This window comes from Ctenocephalides felis, unplaced genomic scaffold (genome assembly GCF_003426905.1).
Source record: "Ctenocephalides felis isolate EL2017-DRISC unplaced genomic scaffold, ASM342690v1 CF-g0.4_SCAFFOLD_03572, whole genome shotgun sequence".
Lineage (NCBI taxonomy): Eukaryota > Metazoa > Arthropoda > Insecta > Siphonaptera > Pulicidae > Ctenocephalides > Ctenocephalides felis.
In genome coordinates this window covers 28,144,013-28,158,265 of record NW_020539726.1, presented here as the reverse complement: position 1 = coordinate 28,158,265, position 14,253 = coordinate 28,144,013, and the positions used below count along the sequence as shown (strand labels likewise).

The following is a 14,253-nucleotide window of genomic DNA, read 5'->3' as shown; positions in this document are numbered from 1 at the left end:
AAAATCTGATAATTTGATTTGCATATGTCTAATAATCATTTTTGTCCGCAACATTATTTTTACTTTTTTTATTGGATATCCGAAACCGCTGGACCTGTCTTCCCAAAAATTTTATGAGTTCTTCATTTAAATAAAATGTTCCGTTATCTAAAAAAATTATTTACCATTTTTTCGAAACAGTTGGACCTGCTTTTGCCAAAAACTAAACAGCATGTCTACGTATCAATAGAAATCGAATGTTTTTTGAATCATTCAAATCGGTTGAACCGATTGAGCAAAATCGGAAACGAAAAAGACGAAATATATCTTTATGTTTCAGAGGCTTCTGAACATTTTGGCATACCTTAGAAAAAATTGATGTATTTGTGTGTGTGCAGATACACATTGCGTCGACGATTTTGAGAACATCGATCAACCGATTTGAATAATTCAAAAAACATTCGATTTGTATTGATAAGGGGACGTGCTAATTAGTTTTTGACGAAGGCATGTCTCGTCGTTCCAAAGATAAGGGACAGAAAGTGCCAAAAACGGTAACTCAGTTTTTAAGAGAACGGAGCGTCCGATTTTAATAATTCAAATAACATTTTACTTGTATTGACAAGATGAAAAACTGATTAAATTTTTGGGAAGGCAGGTCTAGCGGTTATGGTCTCTCAATGAAAATAAGTTTAAAAAATGTCATTTGGCGGTCAAAAATGTTTATACGACACATGTACATCAAATTATTCGATATTTTATAGAGATTTTGATAATGTGTACACATTTTGTGTAATTTTTTTGGTTTCCGTACCAAGATTATAAATTACGGTTCACTAGTTTCGTTTTTTTACACTACAGTAAGTTAAAAATAATATTTCTGTGTATGTGTATAAAAATGAAGATGCATTAGGCATGCTGTGAATCTTTATTCTATATGAATGTATTCTACTCTACGAAGGAACACCAATAACACTAAGTGTTATTTAATTTAATTTAAATAAAAATACAAAATATTAAAAAAAGTCTTGACATTATTATTATTTTGTCTAGGACATTGACTACGGAAGCGGATGTAAAAAAGCATATTTCGAAAAACTTGTTACAATGTTCAAGGCAAAGTGCTGCCAACATGACAACGTGCACTATCCCAGCGACATCTAACATCGTTCGCACACACCCAACAGGTTTTTTAACTTATCAAACAATTCAACCAACCTTGACGTACATGACGTTTGTATGGCAGTCTTCAGTAATGGGCAAATGATGCTAATGTTTTACTAGATTTATAATATATATTGTATTTGATATACACAAAACTCACATTCTATCGTTTTTATAACGCTATTAAACCCACCAAAAATAATGGGCAATGCAGACACAAAAATAAATTTCAGAAAAGCTGTTGTGCAACTTACATCAAAGTCACAGGTTTTTAACAAAATTAAATTAAAACTATTATAATTAATATCAGGATGTGAAAATCATTGAAATCATCTTTTTAAGCCTGTAGATGCTAATGATGACAGATTTTGGGAACAATTTTGGTCTGAACATTCTGCTAGTATACAAGATGTGTTTGCTCTTGTTCCAGATAATGAGGTAATAATATTCAAATAATTAATTTATACATATATATATACATATATATATATATACATATATATATATAAATATATGTTTGTATATTTGTATATTATATTGTATTAGTGCTAACATAATGTTGAAACATTTTAAGATAAGGGTGTTACGAGAAGAATCTCCATCAAATTTAGCAACTCTTTGCTATAAAGCAGTTGAAAGATTAGTAAAATCTGTTGATAGCAGTTGTCGAACTCAAAATGAGCAGCAAACAGGTTTGATTTCTTTCATTAACTTGCTTGTCAGCTAATTTTTAATATATTAATATTTCATTTTATACAATTTTTTTGAAACCTTAACATCATTATGGTCGACTTTTGTACAAAAATTCTCCCAATTATTTATTATAATAATAAATTTTTAAATCTTCTCAATGAGCATGGTTTTTGAAAGTGTCCTAATTTTTAATGCTCTATGTTCAACCTCTACTTAATTATAAGTGATCATCATGTGTTTAGTAACAATATATTTTCATGTATGTTTAATAATTTATATCTGTATTTGATTTTATATTACTACTATTTTATTTTTTAGTTATGAATTGTGTTCACTTGCTACTGCGAATTCTGCCATATATATTCGAAGATTCAGATTGGAGAGGATTCTTTTGGTCCTCTTTGCCAAACTCAAATTCACAAGATGAAAAAGCGGCTGTGCCTTTAGCTGAAAGTTTGCTGAATGCTATTTGTGTAATGCCATAATTATATTTTATTATAATGTACAATTTAAGAAATACTGAGGATTTAAAATTTATATGATTTGTTATGATTTCAGGATTTGTTGTTTTGTCCTGATTTTACTGTTGTTGGTGGCAGGAGACTTGGCCCAGTAAGTTTATATTAATACTTAAATTTTATACAAACTATTAGCAATCAATTAAATATTATGGTTATTAATAATGGGTTTTCAAATTATTATACAATATTGATGCCCTGTTCTTATTTACATAAAACAATTTTATTTTTTATAATGCATAAATTCACTATCATTTGTGTTCACAGGATAAAGCAGAAGAATTATCTAATATAGACAGTTGTGAATATATTTGGGAAGCTGGTGTAGGTTTTGCTCAGGCGCCTCCACGTACTCCATTAATTGAGCAAAGAAGAACGGCATTATTAAAACTATTACTAACATGTTTCAGTGAAACAATGTATAAACCACCATCTAATCCTTCTGGACCACAAGAACCTAATAAATGGATTTCGTAAGTGAACCCTATTTACAAATTCTTCTTATGAGTAAATATTGCAATTATTCCAATCATTACAACTCATTAGACAATTCAATATTACAATAACTCTTATATATATATATATATATATATATATATAATAAATTTTTATAAATCTTTGTTATATATATTTTTTTAAGATATCTAACTAGTGGTGATAACCGACATGCTCTGCCCTTGTTTACTTCACTACTAAATACTGTTTGTGCGTATGATCCTGTGGGGTTGGGAGTTCCATATAATCATTTATTATTCAATGACACTATGGAGCCTCTAATGGAAGCCGCTTTACAAATTTTAATAGTAACCCTGGATCATGATGTTACTGGTATTGAAGTAGATGAGGTATGCTGTACTGCATAATACAATTGATATTGATATTATATAATTTGATCCCATTCTATTGTTATTTATTTTATTTTAGGGCAATCCCGGTGACAACTTATTTATAAATTATTTATCGCGTATACATAGAGATGAAGATTTTGGTTTTATATTAAAAGGAATAACAAGACTGTTGAATAATCCCCTAACGCAAAGCTATCTGCCTAATTCTACTAAAAGAGTGCATTGTCATCAAGAATTATTAGTGTTCTTCTGGAAAATATGTGATTACAACAAGGTAAATTGAAATAATTGCTTAATGGTAATAAGATATTGTAAATTATTCTTTCATTTGTTATTAAGTATTTTGTATGTTTATTTTAAAAATTGTTTTGATTCTATATTTAACTTACCGTTGGGTAAGTTATAGTAATCGCAAAAAATTCGAAAATAATTTTTTTTATATATCTTTACATTCCAAAGGTTTCTGAATATTTTGGCACACCTTAGAAGAAATGGATGTGTATATGTGAGTGTGTGAGTGTGTGTGTGTGTGTGTGTGTGTGCGGATACAAATTTTCGTCGACAATTTCGGGAACACCGATCAACCGATTTGAATAATTCAAAAAACATTTTATTTGTATTGACAAGATGAAAAACTGATTAAATTTTTGGGAAGGCAGGTCTAGCGGTTATGGACTCTCAATAAAAATAAGTTAAAATGTCATTCGTCATTTGGTGTACACATTTTGTGTAATTTTTTTAGGTTTTGTACCAAGATTTTTTAATTACGTTTTGAGAAGTTCCAGCAATTTGCCTTAAGGCACGATGCCATGCACCCCACTAGTTTTTATTGAGATTAATAAATATTTTGTGTTTGATGAGCAATTGGATTTATTAATGTAGAGATTTTACTTCATAAACATTAACAAACGCTATTTATAATTGAGCTAATTGTTAATCAGAGCTCATATGGTTAAAACAAATTTAAAATTATATATGATAATGTGTTACATATTATTCAAATAATAGCAATGAAAGAATAATTGATTCTTTTTATTAAAATAAGATGTGATTTTTTTTTTTTTTTTGTCTTTAGATACAGTTTTATATTATATATATATATATATATATATATATATATATATATTATATATATATATGAATGATATGTTAAATGTTTACTTGTTTTCAGAAATTTTTATATTACGTTTTGAAGAGTAGTGATGTCTTAGAAGTTTTAGTGCCAATATTGTATCATCTAAATGATTCTAGAGCTGATCAATGTAAGTTTTATTTTACTTTGTCTTTATTCCTTATTAATTTTTTTGTGTTATGTAATAATTTGTATCCATTCTTCTGTAGCTAGAGTCGGATTGATGCATATTGGAGTCTTCATACTTTTACTTTTATCAGGAGAAAGGAATTTCGGAGTCAGGTTAAATAAACCTTACACAGCAACTGTACCAATGGATATACCAGTTTTCACAGGATCTCATGCTGATTTATTGGTGACAGTTTTTCATAAAATTGTTACCACTGGTCACCAAAGATTGCAGCCGTTGTTTGACTGTTTGTTGACAATATTGGTTAATGGTAAGTTATAATAGAAAAAACATATTAAATACATGTTTTTTATTTATTGTTATTTATATTTATTAAATAAAAAAATCAATTTTCAGTATCTCCGTATTTGAAAACGTTATCAATGGTTGCGAGTACGAAACTTCTGCATCTCTTAGAAGCTTTTAGCACGCCTTGGTTCTTATTTTCAGCCCCGGCTAATCATCATTTAGTGTTCTTTTTATTGGAAATTTTCAATAATATTATTCAGTACCAATTTGATGGTAAGTTAATAAATTATTAAACTTAAATATGCCTTTTTCTTAATTAAATAATATTTAATTTAGGTAACTCAAATTTGGTATATACAATCATAAGAAAGCGTCAAGTTTTCCATGCTTTGGCAAACTTACCAAATGATGTTGGTGGCATATCAAAAGCATTAGGAGGTAGAAAACTGTTGAAGAATAGTTCAACTCCAAGTCCTGAATTGGCTCATTCACCTATGACTGCCCCTGAGGAGTTAATGGAAGGTGCAAAACCAGCATTACCAGCCGAGCCAGGAACTTTGAATGCAACATTGATGAAAACACCTGGTTTGTATTTAGTGACCCATATTACAATAAATATAATATTTTTATAATCATTCTCATGAAATTGTAGCTATTGCTCAAATGACGGAAAGTGCTTCTGCACATCCTTCTAGTCAACAAATGAAGGAATTGTCCTTAGAATCGGAAGAACCGAGAAATTCTAAATGCAATCAAGACAATGAGGTAATAATGAATGTTATTTGATTTCTTAAATTAATTCATACTAAATATGTTTATTGTTTTTAGCCATTATCACCAGTTGACAAGCAAAATAATTCCAAAGATCATTTAGATTCACCTACATTCCAAAGAGCTGTAAATCAGGTATTAAAATTTTTTATTTTGTGATAATATTTAATATATGCCTTTCTTTATTCATTATGAAGTAAATTACTATTATATTCTTTTTTATTTTTATTATTGCAGAGGGGTAGTATAAGAGTAGCTGCTAATTCTTCTGGTGATGTAAAAGAAGGCGAAATTTTCCATGCTACAAGCGAATGGGTAAATTCTTGGAGGACTAAGTTGCCGTTGCAAACAATTATGAGGCTGCTCCAAGTTTTAGTTCCACAGGTGGAAAAGATCTGCATTGACAAGTATGTTTTTTTTTTGCGATGTAATGTATAAGTGGGCCAAAATTTGATCTTTAATCGAAATTTTAATTTTAATTTTAAAATCCGTAGACTTTCAATTGTTTTCATCTATGATATTTTTCTATTTTTTTTTTTTAATTTTTATTTTTATTTAAAAAAAAAATGTGAAAGTTTTTATCGATTCGTAAATTTTAATTTCAGTTTCAAAATCTTTCAAAATGGACTATAATTTATTTCAAAATTTGTTTGTCAATGTTTTTTTTCAAAACATTTTTTGTCAATGATTTTTTTCAAAAAATTTTTGTCAATGATTTCAAAATCCGTACACGATTTTTTTCCAAACATTCTTAGTCAATGATTTTTTTTTTTGTTTATGATTTTTTTTTTTAGGTTTTTATCGATTCGTAAATTTCAATTTCAATTTTAAAATCCGTGGGCTTTTGTCCATGATTTTTTTTGGTTTTTCTTGTCCTTGATTTTTTTCTAACATTTTTGTCAATGATTTTTTTGTCTATGATGCTTTTTTCAAAGTTTTATCAATTTGTGAATTTTAATTTTAGTTTCAAAATCCATGGACTTATCCATGATATTTTTATAAGTCGTTTTTTTTTAATTTTTCCAATTTTTTTTGTCCACCAATTAAAAAAAAAAAATTGTCTTTGTTTCGAGCTTGGTATATATCACTTATAATTTTTTTCTTATTGATTATGTTGATTATTCACACATGCCGGAAAGTTTTTGAAAATTTTCTTATAAAAATGCCACTTGCGACCAATACCTGATATTTTATAAAATGTAATCATTTATACTTCTCAGAGGATTGACTGATGAGAGTGAGATTCTGCGATTTTTACAACACGGCACATTAGTTGGATTATTACCAGTTCCCCATCCAATTCTAATCAGAAAATATCAAGCTAATCCTGGGACCACGGCCTGGTTTAGAACATACATGTGGGGTGTCATTTACTTAAGGTAAGCTAACTTTCAATTTATTGCCCACTATTCAATAAACAAATATTTTCATGATAAAATGCTTTATTTCTAGAAATGTCGATCCACCGATATGGTATGACACAGATGTAAAACTATTTGAGATACAACGGGTTTAAACTTAAATACTTACTGCACTCCAGTATTAGATAATATATCAGAGCATTTTATTTTATACTGTTATTTTAAACAATTCCACTTGTTTGTGATTCTTAATTTTTAAGCAAAAGATTATTTTAAGATTTTTTACATATTTTAATAGGTTTTTATGATAAAATGGATAAATTATATATTTTATTTATGGAGATTAACATATTGAGTATATTTATTTAGTTATTTATTTACAATCACGAATATAAAGGAAACTACATGATGACGATGTATTATATACAAAAGCTCACGTGAGTTTGACTTAACCTGAAATACTTATATCACAAAGAAATGTATGTAACTAATTTATAGAATAGTTATTTTATATATAGAATTATGAATTAGATTTTTTAATGCAAAGATTAGGAAATGATCGATTATGAGGAAATTTTTAAACTAGTAAATTATTAAGTTCCTGGTCTACTTATTTTTAATAATGCATTCAGTTTACTTATGAGTATTTGGCTGGTTCTACGATGCAACTAGCTAGTTATCTAAATTTTGTATGTTAAGCCTTTTAATGGGACATTGATCTATACTTATATTGATCTTAACTTAAATGTAATGCTTGAAATTTGTTTTTTTTTTTTTTGTTGCTTGTGATTGAATTGTTTTTTAAAAGTATATCGGTTGTTATATGTGCGAATTAAATAATTTTTTTATTCCAGTCTAAGTAACAATATTTTCCCTTGATTGTGCCACTCAGTTTTGGTAATAATATTTCACATTTCACTCTATTATAATATAAATTAAGAAAATATTCTTTAGAATTTTTGAAAAGGAACTGTGGACTCTAAAGTGTTGTTAATACTCTCCATAACTATTCCTCTTCATTTTCATTCTATTATATACAAATCTTGCAAACATTGTGAAAATTTATCAAAGCGAATTGATTTACATTGTTTTAGTGCTATATATTATGAACAAAGATTGATTGTATTTCTGAAGCATTATATTTTCTTTCACGAACAAGCATCATTTAGACAAATACTAAGAAACTATTTATACGTATTATAAAATAACGAGGCAATCAATATTATAAGTTATTGTGAATTATGAATATTTTGTTACTACCTCAAGATTTCACATTTAAGTTCTTTATATATATATATATATATATATATATATATATATATATATAATTAAATATATATATAAGTTTTATGTATAATGTTTAGGTTTTCTCACTGTTTCCTTTGTGGTTAAAATACGGAACAAAATTATAAATGTTATTTAGTGCAATAGTTTTATTTTATTGATATAATATATCTTAATGTTTATTATGCAATATACATAATATCTACCTGTGTAAAAGGTAACAACCGTAATACATACTAACTTTTAAATATATATTTATATCAATATATATTTGTATTTTAATTTCCTGAAACTGATTTGGATAAATATTTCTTTAAATTAGAACAAAATAATGATGTAATTTCACCAGCATGCAGGCTATCAATAATAATATTCTCATTATTTCATTTCAGGTATATTTTATCAAAATTTATCGAATCATTTCAATTTTTTTTCTCTGATAAGCAGGAACTATTGTAATAATCTGGACTCATTCCATCTTGTAAATGAATATGGAATGAAAATTTGTAGTATAAAGGAAAAATCACATATCATTCAATTTGGAGAATGTCGCTAGTACTTATTTATTGATATTTACTCAGGACAAAGTCGGCTGCACTAACAAACAAATTAGATAGGAGATACATTCAGAGCCTTTGGTAAGTCTTTTTATTTATATGTAAAAAAAATGCAATATATATATATATATATATATATATATATATACGAGGTCTGTTCAAAAAGTACCCGGAATTTTCGTTTTTCCAAAAAAATATTTATTTATTCGTCTACATTAATGTGGTCCCCTTCAAAGTAGTCCCCCCCCAGATATAATACACTTATGCCAGCGTTTTTTCCAATTTTCGAAGCACCCTTGATATTCACTTTTTGATATGTCCTTGAGCACTCTCAGCGATTTTCTTCAATCGAGGAAAACCGCCGTCCTTTCATGGGTCTCTTCAACTTTGGGAATAGGAAAAAGTCACACGGAGCCATATCTGGTGAATTTTTGCACTTTGCAACACTTTATTTCATTTTTTACGCAAAATTTAATACAAATTCTTTGACTTTTCAATTCTTCCATTGTAAAAATCGCCGAGCTCAGAAAAACACGTCGAACCTTAGCGACTACCACAGACAAAGTAAACAGTGAATATAGCTGAAAATTTCATCATACTTTAGGGGCATGTATACCAACACAATAAAAAAAAATTTTTGACAATCAGACACTCCAGACCCGCGAAATATAATTATTAGTAATTCCGGGTACTTTTTGAACACACCTCGTATATATATATATATATATATATAATAGTCCTGGTTTAAATTTCTAATTTTAACAATATAATTGTAACCAGAAATTGAAGAATTTAATGGAGATACATTTAATTTTAATAGTTTGTAAATAACAATTGTGCGTTATAATTTTCAAATATCAAAATTACATTTATCCATTTGCTATGTGCATACTTTTGGTACCATAAATATGAAACAAGAAGTTGGTAATATAAAATATTTTATTAAACAGGACATTCATTGACATTTAAAACATCTATTTTTATTAAAAAATGATTCTATCTCGAAGTAAGCAAGTATAATCACTTTAATCATTAAATTTTATCGTTTTTTTTATTTATATCTCGCCTTTTTATTTGCATTACGTTTATCAAAACTGTGTTTATTTTTGCTGTTATTGTTATTTGGGATATTATTTGAAGAGTTGTGCACATTGTTTTTACTAGCATTATTTACCATATTCGAACTTGAAACAGAATTAATCATCGATGAATTATTGTTTGTATTTGTTGTATTATTAGTACTAGATGAAAAAGTGTTTGCGGTTTGATGTTTTCCTGAGGTATTTTTCGGAATATCTCCAATTAATCCTGAAAAAAATTGAAAGTGAAAAATGTTAATGAATGAGTTATGTAGTTTGATAATAATATATTACAGAATATTATTGAAAAATGATGCCAATTTCATGATAATTAAATTTGTAAAGTGACATATCGGCAGCTTTTTTATTTAAGTATAATAGCAAATTGGTGCGACTATGAACATGAAATAAAGTAAACTAACGAAATTGATTAAGTTAATTGCAATATAGTTAAAAACATTTTGCTTTGTTAAATCGTTTCGGGGCTTTAGATAAATGCATCGCTTTTAGTTTTTATCTCATATTGATGAAACCATAAGGGGTAACCAATTGTATAAAAAATATGCTACCTTCATCAGAAGAGTCGTTATCATTACTTCGAGCTGGAGAATTCATTTCCTCCCGATTTTCTGCAATATCAAATTAACTAATAGTTTTTTCACACAAAAAATGCAATTGTATACCAAAATATTCAAATCAGTAAACAGCATTTAAAATAATAAGTTGAAGCATGATTTTTTACTACAAGATGACATTATCAAAATTGTGTAATTGAATATTCTACCAAAATACAAAATCTAATAAAAAATATTGCACTTACACTAAATTAAAATAAATAACAAAATAAAAACAAAAAATATTTAATGCTAATATTTTATTGCATATATAAAAATACATAAAAAAATAAATATTTTTAAGAACTAGTTTAATAATCACATTTATAATATAAAATCCTTAAATTATTGAAACTTAAAAATATATTGCATCAAAACAAACTAAGATTTCAGTTCTTTGAATCAAAATCTGCAAAAATAAAATAACAAATAAAATTCAAATTAAAAACTATATACAGGAATAAATAAAATAAATAGTAGTAGCAATAATATATTAACTTACGTTTTTGTTCGTTTGGTTCTATGAGTCCTGATACAGCCTATATAAAAAACATTTATATAATTTTGAAAAATCAAATTTTAATACACATATCTAACAAATAACTTACTGCCATTGACGTGATTGAGGATTTAGAAAATAACCTTTCTGCTTCTTTGAATTTCCTGTTCCTTTTATCATGCTTGGAATTTGAATTACTCGAATTGTTTGTTTTATTATTTGCATTACTTGAACTAATCGATAAATTATTATTGGACACCAAATATCTATCCCACCCACGAATTATATTTCCATATAATTGGGTATCTTCGAGGTATGATCCTATAATTACATTTTATAAGAACAAGGACAATAAATTATAAATTTATTTTTGTTTATAGGTTACCTTCGAAGGCATATATTTGTCTCTCGAGATTTGCTAGAGTTTCCTAAAGAAAAATTTACTTGCTTAGGGCATATAATAATTTGAGATTTTTTTTATGGAATAAAAAAGTTTCTTTACAGAAATATTAATTTTTATTCCAAATTTACTTACAGCTATTTCAACTTTCGCTTCACCAACTCAGCAAGCTCATTTCTTGCATCAATACTTGGAATTTTATTATTAGCCATAATTTGAGTTAACTCCAGAACTTGAAACGAAATTTGCATGATTTTTGTGTTAAATTTTGTTTCTTAGGGAATTGAAACGTCAGAAAAACGCAAAGTATATTTGTAAAACTTTTTATAGACTTAAAGATCAACTTGTGTGTATTGAATTATATCTATAATGCTATCTTACCTGCTATATTAATAATACTAGTAATTATTTGATTTTATTTATTATTATTTTACATCTGTCAATATACTAATTAAAATGGCGGGATATGTGTTTTGTTTTATTTCATATATGAACGTGCTGTCAGTGACATCTAATGGTGTACGATTGCAATATTGCATAACTGGTTTGTATCTATGAAAACTAGGGTTCGAAATACCGGTGCTGCCATAATATTGAAGTTTTAACCATTCGTATTAACCTACGTAAAAAATACTGCAAAAACATGATTATTTCATCCTTACTTATAAAAAATAATAGTATTCCTTTAGTTAGACATTATATTCGACCAAAGTTTGCAGGAGGTGTCAAATTTGGACAAATAACTTATTATCCAAGGTAACCTCAAAAATAACTTAAAAAAAATCTCTAACTAATTTATAATTAAGTAACACAATTTACCTTATCTATTATAGACATCCAGATGAAAAGATCCTGACTATGAGCCAACAAAATTATTTAGGGTTCAACGGGTCAAACCAGTTAAAGGCACACCGTATGGGAAAGACGAATCTTGAGAGATTTAGGACTGGTTGATAAGGTATAATTTACATATTATTCAATGATCACTACTTGTAAAACTGATTTATTTACCACAAGTAATTGCATCTATTAATTTTAAAATAACCAAGATTTAATATTAAACGGAAGAGGATAATCATGGTCAAACAACTGTATCTCCTTAATAATTTTAAATTTTTTAAAATCCTCTCATACACATATTTTAAAATAGTTGAATTTTAATAATATGGAAGTAAAGAGATTTTTTTCTTAATTCTTACACTAGAATACCTCCTTAAATGTTATCAACAATGCTAATTATTTGTTATTACATGTGTTATATAGAATATTATCTTGTAGCAAACGGACATAGCAATAGTAAAAAACATACCAGAAAACAATGCAAGATTATGGACAATCAAGCATTTAATAAAAGTTACGCCTATTGTATTCCCTATGGAGAACCTACGGAGAAAGATCTTCATGCAACATTTTTGAAAGAAAATGGAGAATGTATAGTTCATAAAGATATTACAATTACTGAAAAACAAGTTCAGATTACAGAGAATTTTAAAAATGATCAAAAGAGATTAGATTCAGATACATTAAAGAAAGATTCTCGGTTGAAATGGTTAAATCCTTGGAACTGAGTTACATTTTATGAAGTTTAACTATTATTTATGGGTAATGTAGATAAAAAATTATATTATATTATATGTAACTTATTGCTTTCTCAGTGATATTCATATTATCTAGTTGTCATTCAATAAATGCAAATTTATGGTAAAGCTCATAAATGCTGATGTAATTTTTTATACCAAATACAGAAAATAGTATTCCAGTTCTTTTACCTGTACGTATGTTTATATCAACTGTTTTATTTTTTCTTATGATAAACTGGTGCTGCTTCATAATCTTTTAGACCAGTATTATTTTATGAGGTACCAGTATGTGAGGACCAGTATATTTCAGGGTGAAAACAACAGATAAAATAAAACAAGGGGTTGTTGTTGTGCCGCCTTCCTTGCCCTATTTTGATCTATACTGCTATGTGTAAGTTTTTTATCGGAATTTTTAGACCCCTCTGACTATAGTTTTTATTTTATAGCAATCTTACAAAATCGAGAATTCTCGCAATGGGGGACATTGTCAGATTTTTTGGCTAAAAATCGAAGTTGCTCTGATTCGACTTATGTTCAAAAAACTAGATTAAATTTGTCATTCCATCTACAATACTCCTGCGCTTTTCTCTTCTTGGTTTTTAAGTTATTAATATATTATCATTACTTAGTCATTAAGTAATTAATATTATTTATTTTCCTTAATAGTACTTTAAAATATGTAATTTAATTAATATTAGTCTAACTGACTAATTCTGTTTATTTATAATTCTTCAAAATTATGCCTGTGATATATTTAAAATATATTTTGTATTGTCGTATGTTTTGTTCTTATTTCCAATATTAAATTTTTTCAGTTTTTATGGCTGTATTGATTATGTACAAATGTAGAAGTAATACCAGGCATTAATTTACAATATGTAACATGTACTGCTATCTATAATCAAAGTGCGTATTTAATCGATGTAACGGCAAATCGCCTGGCATAGCGATCTATTTATACTTGCTTATCTATATATAATACTTGTTTATCTATGTTTATATTGTCTAGACTATTTACTTGAAGTTCCCAATAAATTTTTGTCTATGAAGTAAAAAAGATCAAAATGTCAATCAGGCAATACTACTCAATAATATTTGTATCAAACGTCAAAAGCACCGCAAATAACCGGCTCGCGATCTCATTCCATGTTTTTAATAAAAAAATCTAGTATAATATCATATTTATTTTAGAACAGGTAAATATCGTAAACGTCCGATGAAAATTCGTATGATCTTCATACTTGTATTTATAGAGTTGTTATTTTTAGAAACAGGCTTATGCGTGCTATTTGAGCGTTATATATACTGTGTGGTTATTAATTTTAGGAAAAGATAGCCTTTTTGAATAAGAAACAT

At 27.3% G+C, this 14,253-nt stretch overlaps 2 protein-coding genes and 1 pseudogene across 2 annotated transcripts; 2 read left to right on the top strand and 1 right to left on the bottom strand.

The window, feature by feature from the left end:
* Positions 1-1,333: 1,333 nt before the first annotated feature.
* Positions 1,334-7,091, top strand: LOC113387687 (protein HID1-like). Its single transcript, XM_026625049.1, has 17 exons — positions 1,334-1,410; positions 1,486-1,581; positions 1,718-1,835; positions 2,155-2,309; positions 2,395-2,448; positions 2,622-2,827; positions 2,995-3,199; positions 3,279-3,476; positions 4,374-4,464; positions 4,544-4,774; positions 4,861-5,025; positions 5,089-5,337; positions 5,405-5,517; positions 5,581-5,658; positions 5,761-5,930; positions 6,744-6,902; positions 6,976-7,091. The coding sequence occupies exons 1-17, from the start codon at positions 1,345-1,347 to the stop codon at positions 7,037-7,039; spliced, it is 2,418 nt and encodes an 805-aa protein (XP_026480834.1). The 5' UTR covers positions 1,334-1,344; the 3' UTR covers positions 7,040-7,091.
* Positions 7,092-9,776: 2,685 nt separating this feature from the next.
* Positions 9,777-11,544, bottom strand: LOC113388330 (chromatin modification-related protein MEAF6-like). Its single transcript, XM_026625720.1, is given in 6 exon segments — positions 9,777-10,033; positions 10,374-10,433; positions 10,921-10,957; positions 11,027-11,238; positions 11,303-11,345; positions 11,449-11,544. Coding segments are annotated over 6 exon segments (690 nt in total). The 5' UTR covers positions 11,530-11,544.
* A 416-nt stretch (positions 11,545-11,960) lies between these two features.
* On the top strand, positions 11,961-12,885 carry LOC113388329 (annotated as a pseudogene).
* The last annotated feature ends 1,368 nt before the right edge of the window (positions 12,886-14,253 follow it).

What these genes read in the sequence shown, in the direction of transcription:
- LOC113387687 (XM_026625049.1), top strand. Translation starts at nt 1,345, where the DNA reads ATGGGCAATGCAGACACAAAAATAAATTTCAGAAAAGCTGTTGTGCAA. An exon ending in CTGGTATTGAAGTAGATGAG is followed by an intron (nt 3,200 to 3,278) that starts GTATGCTGTACT and finishes ATTTTATTTTAG; the next exon opens with GGCAATCCCGGTGACAACTT. An exon ending in AATGCAATCAAGACAATGAG is followed by an intron (nt 5,518 to 5,580) that starts GTAATAATGAAT and finishes TATTGTTTTTAG; the next exon opens with CCATTATCACCAGTTGACAA.